This window comes from Hyposmocoma kahamanoa, unplaced genomic scaffold (assembly GCF_003589595.1).
Source record: "Hyposmocoma kahamanoa isolate Upper Pololo Valley unplaced genomic scaffold, ASM358959v1 224, whole genome shotgun sequence".
NCBI classification, from domain to species: Eukaryota; Metazoa; Arthropoda; class Insecta; order Lepidoptera; family Cosmopterigidae; genus Hyposmocoma; species Hyposmocoma kahamanoa.
Window position 1 is genome coordinate 11,924,559 of NW_020653743.1, and position 25,306 is coordinate 11,949,864.

General features: G+C 37.4%; 2 protein-coding genes across 3 annotated transcripts in view; one reads left to right on the forward strand and one right to left on the reverse strand.

Moving 5' to 3' along the window:
* LOC113228288 overlaps positions 1-3,640 on the forward strand; it is a 40,420-nt gene extending 36,780 nt beyond the window's left edge. The window contains exons 9-11 of the mRNA XM_026461553.1: positions 1,455-1,623; positions 2,575-2,932; positions 3,600-3,640. Coding sequence (XP_026317338.1) covers positions 1,455-1,623; positions 2,575-2,932; positions 3,600-3,640 — 568 coding nt within the window. The remainder of the gene's footprint in view (positions 1-1,454; positions 1,624-2,574; positions 2,933-3,599) is intronic.
* Positions 3,641-4,272: 632 nt separating this feature from the next.
* LOC113228164 lies at positions 4,273-14,239 on the reverse strand. Of its 2 annotated transcripts, none has more exons than XM_026461385.1 (8): positions 14,017-14,239; positions 12,767-12,915; positions 11,268-11,407; positions 10,280-10,422; positions 9,232-9,350; positions 7,603-7,737; positions 5,926-6,090; positions 4,273-4,846 (listed from the first exon to the last, which is right to left on the reverse strand). In XM_026461385.1, exons 1-8 carry the CDS (start codon positions 14,072-14,074, stop codon positions 4,607-4,609), a joined length of 1,149 nt encoding a protein of 382 aa, XP_026317170.1. In that variant the 5' UTR covers positions 14,075-14,239; the 3' UTR covers positions 4,273-4,606. The 2 variants fall into 2 exon arrangements, with proteins under 2 accessions (XP_026317170.1, XP_026317169.1); XM_026461384.1 differs by having other exon boundaries at positions 4,274-4,846; positions 12,728-12,915.
* Positions 14,240-25,306: the final 11,067 nt, after the last annotated feature.

Consider the following 25,306-nt stretch of genomic DNA (forward strand, 5'->3'; position numbering starts at 1 on the left):
GAATCCTGTAAATTTGTCAGAAATTATCCCAATCTTTATAAAAGAAGGCAAGACGTACCTACAAACTATTGTTTTAGACACCAAAACAGACTTATGTTACCAAAATCAACGATCTCTCTCCATTCATCAAGTCCGTTTGTAATGTCTATAAAATTTTATAATAAGTTACCGAACTCCATAAAAGCCATATAAATACCTCACGACAGCAAATTTTAAATCCCATCTGAAAAAAATATTAGTAAGTAAAAGTTACTACCATGTAAACGAATATTTCAATGATAAAGGAATATGTTCCTGATAAGTTACATTAATGTACCAATATACTTACCTGTACTTAATAGAAATACATACATAAATAATAGGCGTAAAAATATTGAGATGTTTGTTATTATTAATTATTTTTATTTGTTTTTTTTTTTCTTTGTTAATGGAATTCATAGACATTTATTGTACTGACAAAATAATAATATTAATAGATTTTATTTGTAATTTAAGAATTGTATGCTTATATAAGTTGTAATTATTGCATGTTTTTTTTGAAGATTTTATTTGATGTTGAAATGTTTATTGATTTAATTTAATTCAAGTAAGTGAAATGTTGCCCTCTCTATGCACATTGGTGTGCCCAACAGGGTCCCAAAGCTCTAATTTAAGCGTGTCCACCTGCTACAAATGTAAACTTTTGGGAATGCAATAAAGAATTGAGTATTGAGTAATGAGTATTGAGTACTTCGTGGAGTAATGCAGTTGTGACAGGTACAGCAGCGTCGTCGGTATGGCCGTACGCAGCAGGAAATTCGGTCCTGTCGATGTAGTGCCACACTAGTTACGGCTGGCGGGCTTCCTCTTCCTCTTCACCGCCTTTATGCCTGACAGACCTAAACAAAGTCTAGTCTATGACGCTCAGTCTTTAGATTTACTCTGACATTATCACTATAATATTTAGTACTAAATATATGATATTTTTTATAATACCAAGTGACGGGACGAACAAGTTGTGCGCCTGATGGCAAGCGACACGCCTGCCCATAACAGTTGCTGTACCACTCAGAGCTTTAAAACGCAAAGATCGGAGAGGCACTGCCGCGGCGCACGTCACCCTTTGACAAGTCCCATGTGCCTGTAAATTCACCAGCACCCTTAACCCTTCAAAACCGGAACGCAACATTCCTGCTTGGCGGCAGAAATAGGTAAAGTGGCAAATACTTCCCTGGACGAACTCTTTCACAAGGAGCTTCACTGCTGCTAAAATATTTTTAATACTGTAATTAATTAATGATACTGAACGTATTATAAACTAATTTTTTAACTTCAAATTAGATCAAAAATAACAAAATTAAATTAACCGACCAGACTTTTGAAAAAAAAAACACTATTATTTTGTGATTCTATTTGTGTTCCGCTAAAATGTGCCGGCGTATGTCCATGTGAGTAAATAGAGGTCTTGTGTGCAGGCTGGAGGGCGAAATCAAAGAAGAAGTCGTGGAGGAACCGCACCACGAACACAGTGAAGAGGACGACCCTCTTTCGTCCGAAATCAACCTTTCTAAGCAGACGCACGGACACGGGAAAGAGGACGACCCTCTTTCGGTCGAAATCGCCTCTCCCGAGGCTACAATACAGGTCTTTATTTCATAAAAAAGTCATTGATTGACCTTAGAGAAATAGCACATTCGGACAAATATTTCGAGTAAAAAAATATTTGTGAATTTTAATTGTATAATGGATATTTTATAAATTTAAAAAAAATCTTAAAATTTATGTACATCCTATCACGCGTTTCCCACTGTGTAGGCAGAGCCTAAAATGTTAGCATTTTCTATCTTAAAAACAGACTTGAACGCCATGCAAAATATGGCCCTTTCCCACCCTTGAATCCCTGTCCTGAGGTTGCCTGTAAGAAATTGCTGCCTAAGAATAAGACCTTAATTTTCGGAAATTCATACACTTACATCCACTAAGTTTAACAGTATATGTATAAAAATATAAATAGGAAAAATATTTTAAAATTTTTCATTTTAATTTAATATACATAATGAAATCCGTAAGTCGTTGTTAAAATGTGTATGACTAAAAATTGATTTTCATATTAATTGATCAGCTGTCAAATTAAGTATAAAGAGTACAATAATGCAATAATATTAATCATTAGAACGTCGTAACATTTAAAATTCAGACTTTTGGCAAAGTTTTACCTACTTTCACAATCTATCGATAAAATTTTCGATGCCAACTACATGACTATTTTCAATTTTACAAAACCTGGCAACCCTGCAAATGTCATTATACTCTATCTTCAAAAAACTATAACTGGTTAGGCTGCTAACAGAGAATTGCATGTTTGCAGTTAATGCGTGAAGTCGTTATTTGAGACCTCAACTGCATGAAGTCGATAACGACTTCACGCATAAACTGCTTGCAGTCGAATCCACGTCATGCAGGCGAGATCGACTGCATGAAGTTGATTACGACTTTACGCATTTACTGCAAACATGCAGCCTTAGATAAACCACCTATTCTTGTATCTCTTCCTTAACATTACAATGAATTAATTATTTTCTTTTTTCCTACCAGGAGTCAAGTTTAGACGAGTGCTGGGACACAGAATCTACCGAGTCCGAAGAAAATGAACCTCCACCGAAGAGAGCAGCACCGTCGAAATTCTATGCAGCTAATACTATATCAAGACCTATGATTATTAATAAAGACAACCTATCGTCATCATGTGTTCGTAACAAATTACTCAATATGCAAAAACTAAAATCACTTACACCTGTATCGGATATAAATAGGCAAATCCCAAAAAATCCCCCGAAACGGTCACTAATAGTCAAACATATTCCAGCGAATTCGTTACCATTAACGGAATTATCATCACAGCAAATTCGCAAAGTGAATAACCTTGTAAGCATGGAGGCCCCCAATGGCCAACGTCTGTTTTTCCCCATTACTTATCCAAAAAATGAAAATGGAACTATTCAACAAATTGCACTACCAAATACACAAAGTAATATTACCGTTAAAAAAAATGGATTGCCAAATATACTTAGTAATATTATCGTTAAACAAAGTGGATTGCCAATTGCACAGAGCAATATTATTGTAAAACAAAATCTGACGCCCATTACTCAAAATAGTATTACAATTAATCAAAATAGAAAGTCAATTACACGAAGTGACATTATCGTTACTGAAAATAGGATTACACAGGGTGATAATAATTTTCCAAAAATAGCTCGTGTAGTAGTAGATATGTATCCAACTGTAAGAATCGAACAGCTTACATCTTCTCAAAGAAATTAGAGCAAATGCAGCAGCGGTAAATCGAATATGGTCGAAAGGTGTCCATAATATACTTCAAATATGGGAAGTTCCCAACATTCCCAACAAGAGAAGTGAATATACAAGATATCAAAATCAATGAGAATAGTAAATCATGTAAATAAGACTATATTTGTAAGAGTTACCAAACAATAAACTGTTTGTTATTTATTTTGGCTTATTTTTAAAATGGCTACAGCCATAACCTTTCACATTATAAGCAAACATCGCACCCTAGGTGTGCAATAGGCCACATCTGTAAAATTACAACTTTTCAGATTCTACGACCGACAGAGCTATACCAGAGAATAAAGAATAAGAGAACGGACACTGTCCGCCCCTCCCTAGTTTTAGATACCTCACCACGCCCCGCACATTGCCGGAGTGAACGACAACAAGGCTGCCGGCGAGCCGTTTTCGCGCGAAGACGGCTTTGATATTTGAATATAATTTTCATTTATTCATTACGAAACTTGTACGTTAATATAAAACATCATTTTACGTTACTATTTATAATGGTTGTGAATTGTGCTGTGTACAGCTGTTTATCATCATTTTCCGAAAGATGAAACGAAGTAAGTAAAAGACCTTATGTCTGACACTCATTCAGTTATTGTTTTTTTCATTTATTTACTGCAGAGATATGTATGTACAAAAAATACAGATTTATTATATCAATATAATGAATGAGGCGCCATGACTTCGTGAGCTAGTAGACAAGGGTTCTCGAATTTTCTATTCGTATTGCCGACAAATATTACGTAGGTAGTGAATATATCTAATTATTAACTAAACTTGGATACACAATTTCAAATACCTTGGTTACCTAACTTAAAAGTACATGTACATGCTTTTAATATATTTTTGAAATAAATCTTCAATATTACTATAGTTAGTGAATTAATGAAAAATATAGTAATATATCGATATAAATACCTAATAGACATGTTTAATTATTAGGATTCTATTAATATAATCATAGATAACAGATTCGCGTTAGAATTTTCGCTATGTTGCCGCTCTGACCACGTAGCGTAATAGTGTGAGAAAGTGATAGGTAACCCTGCCACTTCACGCACACATTTGTGCGTGTCCAGATAGCGCCTTGCTGTATATAGTAGTAGCAGGTAAATAATTTTCGACCGTTGTATGGAGTGTCCGGGGTGTGCTATTACATAAAACACATATACATGATTGCTTCATGTAGTTTGTATTATTTTTGTAATAAAACACTTGACGTGTGTTCACATGTGGCATTATTATTAACGAAATATAGATTATTTTTTTAATAAAACAACCCCTTAACATCCAAGCGTGGTAAAAGTTCGACTTCTTCAGCAAGTTCTTTGTAGGTACAACAGAAACTGTACGCGCCGTCGTCGCGCCAGCGCAGCCACGAGAAATTCGGATTCATCTCGCACACGTCGTTGCAAAACGCCATATCCGATATCATCTTGTTATTTATGTAAGGAGAGTTGATGATGATGAATGCTGTCGCTGTTTTGCCCACAGGATCGTAGATTACCTATAAAAAAAAAACTGATTATGAGGCCATTTAAAGCCTCGCGAAACGAAAAGCGAAAAATCAATTTCACGAGTTCATAACTATGCATGATCGTTGCATATGAATCTTGTAATCGATTTTAATACCTCACTTTATACATTTAGGTACCTACCGTTTTACAACAAATCAATCGCCATTTATTGATTATATATCAGCGCTAGATATCAGCGCAAAAGTGGTGTAACCCACATTTTATTTTTTTTTCTAAAATATTACTTTAAATGACTAAAGTAAATATTTATATACCATTTTCATGTATAAAAAATATTTCATTATTAAACATAGTATACCATTTAAAGTAATATTGTATAAAATTGAATGTGGGTTACACCATTTGCAAAGATAGTCAAAAACGAACAACTTTAATGGCCGATTTACACTCAAGTCGCGAAGTAATTAACGAAATTGATGTGTGTAAACAAAACAGCTGTTAAGTAATCAATGTCGACAGATAAGTGAATAATACATTAGAATCAAACCTATGTTTTGATGAACTAGCCGACCTCCAACAACCCGCGCATTCCCAGGTGGGCGTGGCTTGAATTTTTTGCAAAATGTCAAAATACAGCTTCACTTAAACAAGTTGTAATGGTTGGGCCAGCGCAAACCGACGGATGGGAAGGCACAGGACATAATATTTATCAATTTTCAATGTTATGGCTTTCAATATATATATATATATATATATATATATTGAAATAAGGTTTAAATTTCTATACTCTGAGACTGACTTCGGATTTATTGAAGAGAACGCTTGAGGACACTACGGATATGCGCCGAAATCCACCGGTATGCGCCGGAGTCCACTGGTATGCGGCGGAATCTACCAGTAGGCGCCGGAATTCACCGGTATGCGGCGGCATTCACTGATATGCGCTGGAATCCACCAATATGCGTTGGAATCCATCGGTATGCGTCGGAATCCACCTTTTCGACCGCGTAGTCCACAGTAGCAGGGATTGAAATCCAAGCAACCCTTTGCTGCCCTTTTACTACCGTAATACAGTCCACATCGACAACCTCAATAAAATTTAACGAACCTTAAAAAAATACAATGGAACGGGAACGATATCATTATTGTTGTCGTCTTTAGCAAGATATATTGGTGTAGAGACGTTCTTGGCGTTCGGCAGGCTGAGAACTCCGTGCGTGCCTGTGTACACGGTCAGAGTCAGATTGTGCCTGTGGGCTCGGCTGCGGACGCTCTGAAACAATAAGTCTAGATTCACAAGTATTTCTATAATACTTATATTCTATAAAACACTGGCACAAGACTTGCAAAGTTGCCTCTTTAGCATCCTTGGATGGTTTGTATGTACTCCTTGTGATAGAGTTTGTCCAGGGAAGTATTACTACCTTACGCAGTAATGTGAGCATTACTACGTTTCGATATAGAAGGGTAAGGGTGCTGGTAAAATTACAGGCACATGGGACTTGTCAACGTCTGAGTGTCGTAGTGGCGATGCCCATTAGATCTTAAAGTTCTTGAGTGGCACTGTAACTGTTATGGATAGGCGTGTCGCTTATCACCAGGCGCACGACTTGTTCGTCCCGTCACTTGACATAATAATAAAAAAAAACTAATAAAATAAAAATTTTTCTTATACTAGTCATGCAACATCGTTTCTCGAATGATACGAAACGGAAAATTTTGTAAAATAAATTCATAAAAGTCAAGTTTGTCAAATCCCCTCCTTCCATTATCGATCAGATTGGAGATATCCAGGCCGGGTTAATAGTATCAGCAGCTTGATTTTGATTGCCTCTCCCGATCGGAAACTGCGTCTTTTCCGAGTCGAGGCGTATAATATTGCGGATGGGCTACCCGATCGAATCGATTCCCATTTGAATTAAAATCAGGGCCCAGGAACAAATGAGCATGTATGAAGAGGGCTGATGGTAGTGGAGAAGACGAAGGAAGTTTGTTAGGAGTGCAGCTGGTAGAGGTCAATGGTGTCTGCCTACCCCGGTGGGAGACAGGCGTGATGTTGTACCTATTGTAAGCTAAGTAATTAATAGATTCAGGCGTTACTTTGCGGAAGTCCATGTTAATAAAAAAGGAAGTAAATTATTTTGCTACTCCGCGAACCCAGTGAAGCTTTAAGCTGGTTTGCACCATTAAACGGTGCAAACCAGCTGCGTTTGTGTTGAATAATTAACTGCATGAAAAAATATTCAACACAAGCGCAGCTATTTTGCGCGATTTAACCTTCACTTGGTTCGCGGAGTAGCAAATTAATATACTTCCATTTTTATTGTATATTAGTCAGATTCTTAAAAAATTATAGACTCTTGGAGGAGGTTACATCGACAAGAGTCTGGTTCTTAAATAAGATGATGATGAGACTCTTAAATAAAATGCTCTGGTTAGCTCTGTGTTACGGGAATAAACGCAAGACAGGGGTGAATTCACCGAATTGCGAAATGTGTAGAATTCCTGAAGATTATCATTTGCTCGTATAGTATGTTCGGACGAACCTATCTTGGTACGTTTATTTGCACAGGTTGGTTCCCGTACATTTAATGTTTCGTGGTTTCCATCCTTTTTGCCGAAGCCAACATGTACCCAGTAATTTGTAGATTTTGTATACATGTTTGATTACCTAGTATTTTTTTATGGGGCTGACATGTTATATTGTAAAAACAAATTAAAATATTGTTAAAAGAATCCCGCGTCTCGACACCACTTTAAGGGAATAAATTCAGTTGACACTTACATCTTCTAAAGCAGCCCAGTCTCCTGCATTGCCGCGCAGCCACTGCGGTCCTGTGTTAATGTAGTGGAACGACGCCCGTTGCTGCGCGCGCAGCGAGAAGTCCGCGCGAGGGGCCAGGTGACCGCGAGTGAGGAACTGGAACCAGAACCACCAAAATTTTCAGTTTCAATCAGTGCCGGCTTTATCTATAGTGGTTTACATGGCCTTGGGACTCGCCAAGCGTCTCTCGCGACGCACCCAAAGAGCTTGCGCCTCTCGTGGCGCAAGGAAGTAAAAGGGCTATTGCTTTCCAAAATCATTTATAATTGCACCATTTCCACACGAACTTCCAAATTACATAAAAATTCTTACATAAAGCTCACGCCCTTGTCCCACAGGATAGTAGGCTGAGACCACGGAACACCACCTGATACAAAACTTTCTAGCATCACATAACTTTAACTACCCTTTTCGTTGTATGAAAATCCCAGCCTATTTGAGGACATCACTGATCTGGTCAATGTAAGTCCTTCTGGGACGTCCTCTCTTCCATCCACATTCCGACCACTGTGGAAAACATAAGTAGGCATTCCATTTTGATCGCGTGACAGATGGCGTCAGATTATTGATTGCATCCGGGCGCTACGATATCTTGACTCCTTAGGTACACATTTTTCAGTATGATTTTTGTACGCAAATGTACCTATCTATCAATGAAAATAATTGAATATCCAATAATTCTAAAATTTCGCGACTAGAATGGACAAATTCACTAGTTTTTCGGGGTGCATTCAGATCTAAGCTAGGAGATGTGGTTCTCGAGATTCAAAAATGGTGCCGCCCATAGACATATCTATGTCTGTGGCGCCGCCGGACCGCCGTAATAAGCTTATTACAGCGTAGATAGTAAAACACCTCAGTAACTTGAAAACAGCGTAACAACTAAATATCTAGTGTTTACGACTAAAACCGACAAAATCACGACTTTTTAGTGTAATGATCTAAGCTAGGTGTTGTAGATCTCGAGATTGAGAAATGGTGCCGATGGAATAAGCTTATTCCAGCGTGGACAATAACTATTATAACTCATTAACCCATATCTTTTGAACGGCGGATCGACTAAATCTAGTTTTTTGCAACTAGAACCGACTAAATTGCGACTTTTTATCTGACTGGTCAAATTTCAAAAACTCTACCATGACCACGCTGGAATTACGCACGCCGCCAGCACTGGTGTCAATACCACATAAAAATAATTGATTGTTATTTTATTTCATTATGTTAAAACCAATGGTCGGAAAAAGGTGTTCCATATACATAGATACATGTATAAATATTCTGAACTGACAGCCTTGTTGCCATTCCGTCAATGTGAGCGTCAATATGCGGGGTGAGGTGCGGTATCTAAACTTAGGGAGGGGCGGAGAGTGACCATTCTCGTTATTTTTTATTCTCTGCTTTGGTAAAAGTTCCGTTATCCATTTTTTTACAATCTGGAAATTCGGAATTCGAAAAAGTAATTTATTAATATTTGGTGGTTAACAACTCTAGGTAGCTCCTTGTAGCTATAACTATACATGTATCTATTTACGTGGTACACCTTTTTCCGATCATTGGTTATAACTAAAACTGGGACTACGTAATACTTGCCTGTTTTTTAGTGAGTTGCTTATCGGAAATTTCTTCACCAAGTAAGGCAGATAGCTGCGCTTTTTGATGCGCAAACTTGTACAACTTAGACATACGCATTTTCCCGAAAACAGTGCCCTCTGAAAGAATATGACGGCATAATATAAAAACAATACCGAGAAGGTTTAGATCTATTCGCAACCCTTAGCGAATAGGAGGCGGTAGATTGTTCCAAATCTTTACTTTATTATTTAATTGAATACAATATGCAATATAATTTTCCTTTAAATCTTGCATAATACCCGCCATACAACTTATTCTACGGTTTCTAGATAATATGTTATTCGGGAGTTTTTGAGTTATAGGTACTCGTAGGTATAAAGAATCGTACTTACATTAAAACACATTTTCGAACATGAATCGGTTTCCTTAAAAAAAATATTTCCTAAGAATAGTGTTCGGAAACAAGCTCATCACCCCTTAAATCAACAAAATGTACCAACATCTGTCGAAAATAAATTCGGGTTCAGACGATACAAATTTAATGTCACCTCTCGAGGTGCAACTGAACCCGGGACTGGATGCGAACCAAATTTAATTATTTTTGACAAGAAACTGGTCCCGGGATCACACGATACACGCATTTGGGTTCATTCGGTTTCCATTGCAACTTTAAACCTACCCCGGGTACAGATGCTACAAACCCGCTATTTCCATGCTATTTGGCACAGGCTATAGTTACTTACATCGAAGACTTTGTTTGGCAATAGGTGTGTGTCAATTGGAAGCATTTGGAAACAGAATAGTCTCCGTCTGCGCATACCTACAGTAGTCGAGTACATATAATTATATGGAAACATGTTCGCTACTAGTACCAGTTTGTACCCAACACGCGACAAGGGACCAACTTTGTACCGCGACAAAGCGTACTAAGAAGGCAACGTGGTTGGAGCTATTACATTTTGTTTCATGATATCAAATAATGTGTTAAGCGACAGGCCTGTCCATAGCAGTTTGGGGCTACATTTATTGTACCTTTAGAACTTCTGGTTGTAGACGACTACCATACCTATAAATTTGGGTCTAGATCCGGGCTGTACGAACTTGTTGGTAGGCGACACGTGATGCTTCACGTACAAGGTGCTAAGTAGATTCATATCGAAACAGGCTTCGTACAGAGAGTAGAACTCGCCCCGTACTTTGTAACCCACTCTGAAATAACAGGTAAAGAGTTTTTGATACATAAAAATGTTCATTGCGTCATCTTATGGGCATATATAGAAAACATGCTGTTTTTTGTATAATAAGTCTTTTTCATAGATGGGTAGCTATACCTGGTGGTAAGTTAACGCTATAACACTCGCGCGCTGCCACTGAGATAAGTAAAACTACCTACCTGTTGTAATTTGACCAGTAAGTATTCTTACTTAAATTACTGCTTGGTGCCAAAACATAGTTATAGCAGCAGTCCCTGGACGAACCCTTTCACTTTAGACTCTACTGCTACTAAATTTGTTGAACTTGGGGGCAAAAACCGCCGTAAACAAATCGTAAGCCAATTACAGTGTTCCGATCAAAACTTAACGACAAATGCGAAGCAAACGCAAGTGCAGACGACACTACACACTACGTTTACATACGGATTTCTTAATTTTCGTGATTGACCGATTACACATTAGACATGAAACTATTTTTTCGAGTCGTAAGGTTCAATTTATATCGCGGCGGAACGGAATGGAAGCGAATTTTTGTAACGATATTGTACATAACATAATGAACTCTATGGTCAACAACGTACAAACTAGATACAAGCCAAAATCGGTCATCCGCCGCAATATAAATTGAGTCTAACTCGCGATTATTTGTTTTCTCCAATCAAACTGGCGTTTCGATGTTTTTACAAGTTCCACGCAAACAAATTGCGTGGAACTTGCGCATGCGCAATTTAGACCCGAAAAAAGTACATACATATCGTTGCGTAAAATGCTTTAATGTCCAGTTGTGTATCTGGCATATATGTTTACCAAATTCTGATGAATTTATTTTGTCAGTTTTACCGATGGTTCCTCATAACACCGTAGCATGTTCCGATGTCCTCTGTGGTGATCCACGGTTGGGTTTTACAACGGATTTCTTTGAAATCACCAGTCCAGCCCGCACCAAAGCGGACAGTCTTGTTCGCCACGCAGTGCACTTCCTGATAAATAGTATAAACGAATATACAGGGTGTAATCTTTAAGTGTGCCAAGGTGAATTATTCTGTAAATACAAGAGATATCAAAAATCTTTTAACTGATATCAAAAGTAGGTGTGTTTCTTAATGAGTAAAGCGACTACCTACGAGTACCTGCTAATACCACCATTTTTCTGATACAATACCTGCCGCGGCGACGTCATGAAAAAGTACTACGAATTATTTACGTGGACGTCGTTTTTTCCTCGAACATTGTCGGTGTTCCTTAAGCCAATTTATAAACATAATAAGGTATTGATTGTTTATTGAATCTCACGATGTTTTACACGCGACGACGCTCGCTTTAGTGCGCCCGGACCACAGTGTGGTCGGCGTTGTATAACACAAATTTGTACTTTAATAATGGGAAAATAGTGATGAATATGCTATGGGCGAAAACATGACGCGTCGCGAAGCTTCGACTCCGCGCCAGTGTGAGTTGAGCCTTATAAATTTTGTATTGGGTTATTTCGGCTTTCAACGCCGTCAGCGACATCTTGTGAGAGATTCATGAACCTTGTGTAATTTATTTAGTTATTTTAAGGTTCATCAACAATTGTTACAACAACATTATGAATGATATCTGTTGGGGTAGGTAAGTACCTACTATATTAATTGCACATTTTTTTTACAGACGAACACAAAATGCAAGTACTTCTTGAAGAAAATAAATAAATCTCTGTGTAAATCTTTAAATGTTATGGCCCCATCGAAATAATCGATGGTTTCGTTAATATCAAGTGGAGGAGCACACGCGTTTTCACTCAAAAATTGACCAGTGATTTTCGACAGAATGCACTGAAAGGAGAATCTACAAAACTCCAACGACAGACAGACTATTACAGAAACAAATTGTTTTTTAAATAAATTTACACAGCACATGCACAAAGGAAGAGTGGACTGACGCTAGGAGGAAGATTATCGGTGCGGGGGATTTTAGGAGGGAGGATATCATACAGAGGAGTGACGATACGATTACAGTGAAAAAACAGGTGCTCGAGGGAACCTTCTGCCAGATCACACTCGCACAGGGAGTGGTCTCGAACACGGATCCCAGCCAATAACACAGGAGTACTTACATATATGGGCCAGGCGAAGGCGAATAATTGCGGAGGTAATATTTTACGGAATCGATTTCCTAGTGAAGAACCATGGTTTAGAGGATAGGTCAGGCTGGATTTTACCATAAAATTTATCCAAGATTGTCAACGACGTGTAACATGTTTTCCTGTTACGTCAACCCAAGTCGAATACTTTTAACTACAGGATAGACTATCCACTTACCAAATCATTTAATCCGGTAGAGTAATTTCCTAAAATTACTGCCTGTCTATCACCAGGGCAACCGATCAGCACGACTTCACCACGACCGAGTCTCACATCGCCTTGGTTATTTGGACTCAGGTATGAGCCTTTGCGGAGTAAAACTGGTGATGGGTTGCCGAAGTCTTCCTTTAGGGAAAACACACAGTCTGAGGAAGAAATTCATTCTAAGGACGTGTGTTTCCAGACGCTTAAATTAATATAATGTACTTATTAACCCACAGTGTACTTGTTAACCCATTTATGACTCACTGTTGAGCCTGAGTCTTTAAAGAAAGGAGACCACTGTGTGCCGTCCTCGTTACACTAAAACGTGAAACACACAGAGAGGGGTTGCGTGTCGGGCGCGAGTCGGGTCGGACGCGAGTCGGGTCGGGTCCGCGGCGGGTCTAATTCCGTGTATACGCCGCGCTCGGTGTGTTGTCGTCCATATAAATACACGGAATTAGACCCACCGTGGTCCCGACCCGACCCGCTCCCGCTCTCTGCGCGTTTCACGCTTTAACCCTTTCATGGACAGTATAGGTACTTAATAATATAATAATAACGCACACAGTCATAGCCCCGCACTAGGGAAACCCTGTACCGTGGGTGCCACGGACAGACACATAGACAACCACATATTACACCCAAACTCACGAGAGAAATAAATGTAGGCCATACAAATAAATATTTCTCACGGCCCAGGAATCGAATCCGGGACCTCTGCGTAGCAGACCAGCATGTTAACCGTTCGCTCATGGAGGCAGTACCGCACACGAAAATGTCAGAACTTTTGTTGCTGTGGTGCTTACATTCAATATAAAATGTTCAACTCGTGAATGATTTACATTGAATTTTGTCAGTACGTTGTTTTTTGAAAGAAGTATTTCTTTATGGAAAAGCAGTAGGCGGCAAGTACACAGAAAGCACTTGGAGATCGCGTTGTAAAGTTGGTTTTTTGAGATCCACGTAGCGGAACGCGGTACCCCGTACTATCATATTTTATTATTTAATTTTGCAGTAAACGCTGCTACTGTGCATGAATGGATTAAAAACCATTATTAGGTTTGCCGTCTGCTTTAAGTGATCCTAACTCTACGATGCTAAAATAGAGTACATGGTTTTCCTTGTTTAAATGCAGAATATTTTGAGCAAGTAATTATTCCAAGTAATTTATATTCATATTTAACAAACTTGTGCTAATGGACAATTAGGTAATTACACAACCTGTCTGCACTCGTAGAAAATCAAATACTAGAGAAACTTACCTGCACTGGCTCCAACAACAGAGCTAAACACGAACAACAACAAACAATTCGAAATCATTTCTGCACAATTATTCGATTTTCAAACAGAACGCGGTTCAAAAACTCTTTATTAATCACTAAAATTCATTCTTCGAAACATATTAAATGAAATTAACTGTAATTGCATTGCATGTGCAGGAATTTAATAAAGTGGATGCTAAACTGGAAAACACGTCGGCCAACCAACGGTATTAATACATGACTGAGAGAGACTCATTTACGGTTGAAAATCAATGTGATAATACGTCATCATCATTGCCCCTACCACGGAGGTTTTGTTCGAAATCAGTTTCAGTTGAGTGTAATGTAGTAGGTAGGTAGTGATAATACCTCATATCTTGCCAATCTCAAACTGAAGCTTAACAAGATCGATAACTCCGATGAACTCTACGCCAACCTAATTTTTAGACCTGTTCTGTTTTAATTTTGTTTTTTGTCTTTTTTTCCACAAAATTCGTTTTTTGTTTTCTTTTCGTTGTCGTTTTTTGTTTCTATATTATTTTTTTCACAAAATTTAGGGAGATTATTACTAGAAAATAAAAATAATTTAAAAACGACCAAAAGATAACATTGGCGCATTGTTAATTGCAGATACTGAGATGTAAAAAAGACCGATTGGAGAGGGTTGTAGGTCTCGTTTTGCCGATCCCAGATATTTTTAACCGACTTAAAAAAAGCAGGAGGTTCTCAATTTGACTTTATGTTTTTTTTGTAAATATGTTACGCGATAGACTTGTGAACCGATTTTAATGATTCTTTTTTTGTTGGAAAGAGGGTACCTCAGAAGAGGTTCCATTTAAATTTGAAGAAAATAGTCCACGTCTAAAACTGGCAAACTAGGGGATGAATCCGTTTTAATTTTAATTTTTGTTTTGTTTGTGGTATTTAACTTCAAAAAAGGAGGAGGTTCTCAATTCGACTGTATATTTTGTTTTTTCATATATTTTTAACCGATTTTGATGATTCTTTTTTTGTTGGAAAGCCCTCTTTTACCTCAGTATTGGTCCCATTTAATTTAGTTTAAATTTGAAGAAAATATTCCACCTCTAAGGGGATGAATCCGATTTCGATAAAACTTGGCAAATAGATGTAATTCCACGAATATTGGACGTCGGTTTTTTTAGTACTCTGTACTGAGATAACTCAATTTCGCTAAAAATGTCGATTAGGTTAGTTGTGATAATGAGTGCAGTATTTCTGTCGTACTCGTATATCCTCAATTTTGTAGCACTCTTGGCAGACCAGTCGTGGTTATCATGAGGTTATGTTTGCCAGAGGCTGATGTGGTTCGCCTAATCGACATCTCGCGATCTCACTATATCGCACATCCGGCGAAACAGTGACTTAACTTACATTTATAAATCGAGTTCTTAGGTTTTTGCAATTGTTACACATAGGAATGAAACTATTTTTCCGGATTTAAATCGCGTATATTTGTTTTTCAAACAAACTGACGTTTCGGGCCCTTTACAGGTCCCATTGTCACGGTTGACTGAGGTGGTACAGTCTTCAACCAGTTATGTCTAATATTAATGCAAACCACCCTATTTTTTCACTATAGTTAAAATAGTTATTAATTAAATACCTTATTTTTAATTTTACAAAGAAAACATTCCAATTTACTCTACATTTACAAATTATTTTATTGAATGAATTTTTGTTTAATATATATTATATATTATTACATTTATAAAATTACAGAAAATTAATAAACATTTTGTATTTAAGCTACTGAGCATATTGGAAGAGCTCTTAAGTGTTATCTGCAGGTACTCTTTTAATGCCCATTACGCCCTATATAGAAAAATTGAAGAATGCATAAACACGTCTCTGTTTTTCCGTATACATTACATTTTAAAAATGGTTTGGGATAACAATTTTTTGCAGTTAAAGCTGTGTTTTACCGGAGGTTTTTTTTGTAATAATAAGTGACGGGACGAACAAGTCGTGCGCCTGGTGGCAAGCGACACGACTATCCATTACAGTTGCAGTGCCACTCAGAGCTTTAAATCGCAAAGATACCCTGAGACTTAAGTTGACAAGTCCCATGTGCCTGTAATTTCACCAGCACCCTTAAAACCGGAATGCAGTAATGCTCACATTGGCTTGGCGGCAGAAACAGGTACTTCCCCAGACGAACTCTTTCACAAGGACTCTACTGCTACTACAAGTCTTGCAGTAGCAGTAGACATGCCTAAACTAGGCTAATATAGCCTAGATTAGGCATTTTTAGATGTTTAAATATTTTTATAAAATACCAAAGTAACTTAATTAGAATTTAAGTTTATTTTATTGGTATACTGTTATTTAAATATTATAAATATTTCACATGTGTATGTAGTTGTATGTACACTACCTATTATGTCGGTTTTCTTATCTGTTTATTTATTTTTGTTGAGTTCTGTATTGTAGTCAGTGGCTCACTCGTCCGGGCTTCCTGAAAACCAGCGCCACGAAACGGTTTAAAAAAGCCTTTTGTGGCTAAAGCTGAGCAAGTCCCGATTGCACCAGTTGCGACACGCATGACGGTCCATTAGGTACTTCGTTATCAATTTTTTTAATTCTTTTTATTTATTATTATTATTATATAATTATTTATTTTAGATTTAGATTTTGAGGACCTAAAAGATTAATTTTTATTTGTTATTATTATTGTTCCTCTGTTGTTTTGGTTATATGCGTGTCTATGTTTGTGTAATAAAGTTTTCTTCCTTCTTTCTTTCTTAATTACGACCTTATTATTTTTGCTGTAATTGAATGAATATAGAATATTTTGACAGTTCGTACCCGTGGTATAATAAAGGCATAGTCGAAGATACATCAAAAGCGTTTTATTTTTTACATGAAAGGCATAAAAATAATACAAAGTACATGAAACAAATTATGTGTCTACATGTGAAATTTTATAGCTCTCCTGTTTAAGCTAAACATTATCGACTAAAGGATGATTCAATTTCTAACCTAACCTAACTTAGAACGTACCATGATCGGGCCGTGTCATGGACGGGACACGGTCAAGCATTCTTTGTAGAGCGTGGCGATTTCTCCTTCTGATTCTTGTTTTCTTCATCAAGTTCTCCGTCCGAAACAATTGACTATCAAATAGATACTTTTGGGTGTTTTAGAACAGACGGAAATAATTAAGTACAACAACAGGGATTGTATTTATAATAAATGAACAATTGAATTTTGCATCGTCACCTTTATTACGGGTATTTTCGGGTCTTAACAATAGCAACACTATGTGTTGCGGGGTATAAATACACCAACCGTTCTTAACGAGCTCACTCTTCGGCCGAAGGTCGATCAGTCTAGTCTCTGAGGATGCCCATTGAAAGGCGAAGCATGTGTCGGGTTTATTTTTGGTGGTGGTTTGGACTGTAGTTGCGCTTGTGTTATTTATTTTAATAATTTTATGCTGAGGGAGGGCGGGATAATTAACTGCATGAAAAAATATTCAACACAAAGTAACAGAGAACGGCAGCAGATCCCGTGCACCGAATCTACTTTTTTGTGTGTATGCTACGCGATTATTCCAAAATTTGTGAATCGATTTCGATGATTCTTTTCTTCTTGGATCTTTTTTTGGACTTCAGCAGCTTGATTTTGATTGCCTCTCCCGATCGGAAACTGTGACTCTTCCGAGTCGCGGCGCATAGTTGCGATTCACAACTGGTCGATCGCAAACTTTGGACATTTGAAATCGGAACAATAGTTGATTTAACTCACAAATTAGAAAGATATAGTAGGTATCAGGTTCATCTTCTCACTCGGAAACCCATCTGATTTCGAGACTCGGATGGGCTACCCGATTGGATCGATTCCGACTTGAATTAAAATCAGCCTATTGTAGTGATCTTATTCAACCAATAATTAATCCACCTCTAAATGGTGGCAAAATAAAGGATGAATCCGGTTTATCGAATTTCACCCACTTTCCGTTAACCGATTTCAACAAAACATGGCACGTAGTTTCAGTTCTTCATAAGAAACTACTCGATATCATCAATAGTTGCGAAGACTCAGTGAAGTCAATTTTGTATAACGGTCATCTTGAATTCGCCATATTAGAAAAAATGTCGTAACCTGCATTTCAAAGAGGGCTGACAACCCTTGGACAATGTGTGAAGTCCCGTAATTCCAATAAAAATAAAATGTTATGGTGACCTACAGCTGAACTGATTGATGATGGAAATGCCATACAGATGAGAGGAACCCCTCAAGAATGTACTGCAGGTACCTTGTGTTTGGGCACATAATTATGATTCATTTTGACGAGGATTTCCATACGCGTTTCAGCTATCGGAGAAGAGACCAAACGGTACGCTACCGAACATAGCGAAGGGGGACAAGCAACTTTTGAGGTCTTTTTTTTTTATTAAAAAGTTATTGTAGTTTCGATTTGTGTTTTCAAACACTTCGTTAAAAGTAGCAATTCCAACACATGTAGTGTTATCATTCATACGGAAAACAATAAAAAGAAAATAACAAATCTTATTGAAATTGAAGACTGTTCACAACACTCGACACATGTGCGGACACGGTTATGCGACAATTGTAAACAACTAATAATAAGTTGTGTAGCATGAATGACTGTCCCGACTGACGCATGGTGAATCAGTCACGGCGCGAACACAATCCGGCCCCAGCATAGTGTAACGCGAATCATCCTATTCGTTCGTAGAATCTTGAAAAGTTTCTCCTGAAAAATTTTTCAGATATTTGACGTCATGTTTTGACAACTTCCGTGGTCGAGAATTTGGCATATCGGTTTCCATGGTATAACCATCTCTGAGGTCCCCGGTTTGATCCCCGTCTGTGTCAGCCCCCATCTCGATCTACATTAGTTTTGTTTATAGTGACCCTCCCTACTGCCGTCCACTAACTACAACGCGGCTTAGTGACAAATGGTCAAATACCCTTTTTAAGTAGAAAAAAATATAGCACAAAATTCTCTTTTGAAAACAGTCAAATTTAGTTAATGTGTTGGACTTATCGGAACGTACCCTAACGATGCATAACTGAAATATCATTAAACATTTTCCATATTCTAAAAGTGAGTTATGGTTTTTTATGAAATCTCAAGTTTGGTTCTGTGCACGCACAGAAACCTTCTAAGTTCAGGTTGTGATCCCAGATCAGCCAGTGTACAGGTTTCCATACATTGTTATTTTACAATGCGTGAATAATTTTGATATTCTTTATTTTGTGAATTGCGTTAATACATTATTTATTGCACACAATATATATATGACCAAACCACGACCGTCATGTTTTGCTTCGCCATTAGGTGCACGTCGTTTATCCTTATGGACATGTATTCCTTGACTAACACATTACATAATTTTATGACTGTCATGAATTTATGACTAATTATGAATTAATACAAAAGTCAGAGGTGTTCTGCAATCAATCCATATAATTATGAATTATAAATTTGTAAGACCATTTCCATTACAGAACAAACATGCAAAAACTGGTTCTCATTTTCACTGCCAGATAAAAATTTAGAGTGTATTTCCCGTTATAGCGACAAAAATGTATCGTATGTGCCGTTACCTGTATATATGCGGATTCATTCCAAAGTAAGCGAAAAATACGAGATAACCTGAATGCAGTTTAAAAAATTAACCAACAATGTGCAAAAAGTTTAATTTCTATCAGGTACACTACGGGTAATTTCAAACGAAAGTGAAAAATCTTTGAAATTCACACAAATTCCAAATTCAGCTGCCATATTAATTTCAAAATAACAACTTGACGTTGGCAAAAAGTCAAAGCTCTATTAAAGTCCTAAAAATTTCAAAATTTTAACTAGATTTTAACTAGGAACTAGGAAATGAAAGTATTTTTCCGGATTTAAATCACGTATATTTGTTTTTTCAAATAAACCGACGTTTCGGGCCCTTTACAGGTCCCATGGCTACGGTTGATTTTTGGGAACTTTTAGCGGTAAAATCCTATACAGTCCAGAGCACGTCCAGCTTGACACTTTTTACTTTGAACCGTTCTTATTATAAGCGGCATAGAGTTGGATTTAAATCTTAAGTGTTAAGCTTGACGTGCTCTTGACCTTGTACAGTGTACACTTTTGTGTAAATATCGTCTCCAAAGCCGTAATATTAAATGAATGTCATAGATATAGGGCGATAGACGTAAAAAAAATTTCTTAGATGCATTTAGAAATTGACAAGTGAGGATACTTTAATAGGAATCTTTAACCACAATATTGTTGTAATAGTATTATCCCATGTAGCACGAATGGACGTAATTTACAATTTTTTATGGAAAACAAAATTTAAAATTTAAAAAATATTGAATGGATCTTATTGTGGATAATGTCATTGTTGTTATTAATACCTAATTATTGGATTTATAAACGAGAATATATCGTTGGTGTTTTGTAGAAACAGCAAAAAGTGCCATTTCGAAACATTTTTTGTCCAGTATCACTATATAAACCTCAGGAGTCCATAAGGTGTAAAGTGGTGACGTTGCAGATAAATACTACCACTGTTACAACTTTGTCTTTATCAAGTAGAAGTTATACGGGCGTCCCAAAATTCAACGTCAAGAGAGCAAAGTTCCGTTAAAAATAAAATAAAAATCCATGACACTTATTCAAATTTTTAAATAATCGTTATTTCATAGGTAAGCATTATTATACTTGAAATCGGTACAATGGTTAAACTCTACCGCTCATTCATAAGGCAGATTCCCCTGAGAGGAATGAGCAAGAAACTCTAGGGGTTGCTTTGTTAACAACATTTGTACACAATCAACATTTACAATATATTTTTTTTTTTTTGAAACATCAGAGATCGAGACTACCTCCATGAGCTAAACGGGTTACTCCACGGATTTTTGTCATCCAAGTACGCAGAAGTTGTATAATAACATTTAGTATAACGTTTTTGTTTAACTATAGTTTTAAACCTCGTGAAAGGCAAATTTTGTATATCAACCGGAATCTTGTTATAGAAGCGTATACATTGCCCCTTAAATGATTTTTTGATTTTGTGACGACGACTATCAAGAAAAGCTAGTTTATTTTTATTTCTCGTGTTAATGTTATGTCTGTCACTATTTTTCATAAAGAAATTACTATTCCTTTTAACATAAATTACATTTTCATAAATGTACTGTGAGGCTAGTGTAAGAATGTTAATTTCCTTAAACTTATCTCTCAAAGAAACTTTGGGGCCCAGATTGTAAATTGCCCTAACCGCACGTTTCTGCAGGACAAAGATTCTATTGATATCGGCGGCATTACCCCAAAGCAAATTGCCGTATGTCATTAGACTGTGAAAGTAGCTGAAGTAAACCAATGTACGGTTTCGACGTCTGAAAGTTTCCTTATATTTTTAATTACTTAGTAAAGTGATCACAGTTTTAAAGATGATGAAAATCGACACTCTTAAAATTGTTCCTATTTTTAGTACTCTTATTACAAATGTAATGTTATTTTAATGCAATTATGAATATGGGTGATATTTAAATGGAAACCACAATAGGTAAAAACCACAGACCAAACAAATACTATTCAGTAGTATAGTCGTCTAACGAAGGATGTCCTAGTCCTTATAGGGGAAAACCTTAGGAAGAACTGTCGAATGGTTAGAATGTTATTTATTTTCTACCCAAGGAAGATGTTGAGAATTAATTACAAAGTTTGAATAGCAAACGCTACGTATGTACAGTCAACAGCTACACATTGATCAAATCAAGCTACACATTGACGTATCTTGTTCCGTTGCACTGGAGGCGATTTTCGACCAAAAATTTGTCGTCTGATGTGTTGTTGTCCGTACATATTAATACTCGAGACTGAACTCTCTTTTGGAAAAATGCTAAACAAGTCGCTGACATGTTTTGAGTACAGTGGTAGGAGTCTTACGACAAAATTAATAAACACTATTACGATAATCAATGTCAACGTAACTGTGCCAAGTTGTAGGAAATATAATTCCGTCATTCGATCATCCTTGTGTGGGTTGTGATAAAATGATAACCGCGATAATGGTAGGTACCAAGATGCTCACCTGTTTTATTATTTTTGGAAATCGCGTTGACCTCTTTCATAAAAATGAAAAACGCATATCGTTGCCTTGGATGAACATGGTATCAACGTTTCAACACAAAAACGTGGACTTCGAAATCAACGAGATCTTTCTATATAACAATCGGACGTGAGATGGCGCTGGAGGCAGGGTAGTATATCTGAACTATTTGTATGTTTTGACAAACATTGAGCAATACAGTCGTGTACAGTATTACACACGAAGCTGTAGTCGTCAAGACGTCATCCTTCGTTGAACAGGGTTTTAAAACACAGCATGTGTTCAGTATAAGGTTATTGTATTTTAAAAACATTTATTTCTACAACGAAGACGATTATTTCAAAGTAATACATTTTTTGGAATATTTTCTCATTGAATTGTTACGGTAATCTATGTGATAGAGTTTTTTTTGAGATAGGTACTACCTTAGAATAATAACGCATAGAATGATAGTTTCATGTCAAACGAACTGTCACAAGTGAGGCAAAAATCAAATTCATGTAGGCTAGTTTTAGCAGTAGGTTAATTTTCGGTTTTAGTGAATATTCATATAAAAATACAAGTTGAAACGCGTTACTTCCTTGTGGAATGTGATGTTAGTATCTATTTTGTTTGTCTGACGTACTTTTACACTCATTTACCGCACATTTCGTCATTTTTAACTAAAATTCTGGAGCTGTTCGCGGTGCAAGTTGACCTTGAGCACTGGAGGCCCGCCCGCTCGTGTAGGCCCATTGGGTGCGCTTCAATTTGCCTCACTTGGCGTGTGCGGGCTAGGTTTCTATGCGTTATTATTCTAAGGGTACTACTATGTTCCTCAAAGTTTTATCGAATTGAATATTTTTCCTTCTTTCATTTAAAAGTATTAAAGCGTGAATAGTTTACTGCAGCATCTCTGCTTGAAGCCTTTGGAAATGCTTCGAAGTATGTTAAAACATTAAGATTGAATCATTGACTTACAAATAAATTGAATGAATAGTTCTGTTGAGGAGTTTGCCGTCGCTTTTCGTAGCTACCCGTATTTTTTAAATTATTTACCATTCTTTTCAGAACGAATCGAGTTGGTGCTTGTCGATCCCGATATCTCTCTTCATACCACCGCAGAGCTAAATTCACATTTTTGTTAGGTATTTAAAAAATAAGCTTCCATTAAATCAAATTGTTCTTTATATGCCATTTTTGCGATGAGACAAATACGAAATTTATTTATTTATACGAAAATTATCAGTACTTCGAAAGGATATATAAAAACCAATGGTAAAAACAATCAAATGGAAATAACAAAAGACAATCCATTTTCAAATGAAACTTTCCATATTTCCTCATGCCACTGACCAAAGAGTCTGCATTACAAACATGTGCAAATTGCAATCTATATCTAAATAGTACTTCGTCATTTTAATGGATAAATGACGTCAATGATAATTAACAAGTAATCTGATGGACCTTTGAGTAAAAGTGCTTTAACTTGACCCATTGAATTTATAACTCCAGATTTCATGGTTTGTAAGAGAGATTTCACCCTCATAATTGACCTTATCGATTGATTTAATAAAAGTACAAGGAGCATTTTTTTAAACATTTTAGCGGGTCCGATTCCCGCGTGTGGCTAGCAATTTTCGAAAATCTTTGAATGCAGTATTATTTCTTTTTAAAAATAAAGGAATGTTTCCTTTAAGTTAAAATTTCTATCTCCAGTATTTAACGTACTTTCCTTCCAAGTGGCATTACAAATTTCCATCTTGTATACTCGATGGAGACACCATACAAAAAGTGCATTGTATAAATAAATTTTGCAGGCTGATTTCATATCACATTTCCTTCATATTCACACACTTACCTATACTTTAAGCAATGCAAATTAAAAATAAATAAAAAGTCTCACTTAAAATAAATAGAAGGTCGCGGCAACGTCAGACGACGTGGTTTGATAGAGAAAGTCTTGAAGTGTCCCTTGAACACATAAATCAAAATAGTGGAAAAAAAACTGCTTATGTACACTGATTAGTCCGTCCCATTATGTAGCGTACGCAGCAGTCGTTACAAATCTCTTTTGCATATACACTCCCCGACACATAATTCGAGCCACCATGCATTTTCAGTATTAAGTGCCCTAAGCTTAAATAGTGTTTGATTGATCCAAAACTATTACACAATGAAACTAGTATACAAAACGCCTTTTCCCTAAGTCCGTGTTGGGAATTTGGATTTGCAATACCGGGGGAAAACTTCTTATTCACAGGTTTGGTGATAGCACAGATCCTTGCGAAACGCCGGTATTGATGAGCATGGTGTACGAGCACAATCCGTCGACAGCTCCGCTCAGACAGGAAGCTGGCGATCCAAGTTCACAGCCCTTTTGGAAGCCCGAAAGATGGTAGCTTCGACAGAAGTGAATTGTGCCAGTCTCGATCAAAAGCCTTAGCAATGTCTAAACCATGGCCATTGCTTCCCCCTTGCTCTCGATGGCAGCTGCCCATTGATGCGTGAGATACATAAGAAGATCACCAGCGCCACGATCGCGGCGAAAGGCGTACTGGCGGTCATTAATAAGTTGGCGATCCTCGAGGTAATCTAAGAGCTGGTTGTTTACCACACGCTCCATCACCTTGGAGAGCAAGGAGGTTATCGCTATAGGTCGATAGTTGGACGGGTCTCTACTGTCACCCATCTTGGGTATGGGGTGAATGCAGGTTATCTTCCACGAAGACGGGACTTTACCTGAGTGGTACGAAAACGGGAAGAGGCGCGTTAAGACCGGAGCTAACTCGGGAGTGCATGTCCTGAGCACAATAGCGGGAACGCCATCGGGCCCACTGGACTTTTTGACGTCGAGGGCAAAAAGAGCACGCCGTACCGAATTTCGGGCATTGTGTACTTACACCGCGGGATAGTAGACGGTGGGTTACCCTCGTCGTCAAGAGTTGAGTTCCACGTAAAAAGAGAGCATAGGAGATCAGCTTTCTCTTTAGCGGAATGAGCCAATGAACCATCAGGCTTGCGCAATGGTGGTAGTGAGACTCGACAGAAGTTGCCCTGAACAGCCATACCGTGGGACCAGAAGGTACGACTACCCGATGGATGGTCAACAAGTTTTTCGCCAATTTTGCAAGTGTGCGCAAACTTTGCAGCGGCAATTTTCCTTTTGCAGATCCTGGAGGCAGCGTTAAATTCCTGCTTCAATTTGGAAC

Excerpts from the sequence above, each read along its gene's own strand:
- LOC113228164 (XM_026461384.1), bottom strand. The coding sequence starts at position 14,074 with ATGATTTCGAATTGTTTGTTGTTGTTCGTGTTTAGCTCTGTTGTTGGA. Across the intron at positions 7,738-9,231 it reads AGCAACTCACTAAAAAACAG|TTCCTCACTCGCGGTCACCT; the intron begins GCAAGTATTACG and ends TTCTGGTTCCAG. Across the intron at positions 6,091-7,602 it reads ACTGGGCTGCTTTAGAAGAT|AGCGTCCGCAGCCGAGCCCA; the intron begins GTAAGTGTCAAC and ends TTATTGTTTCAG.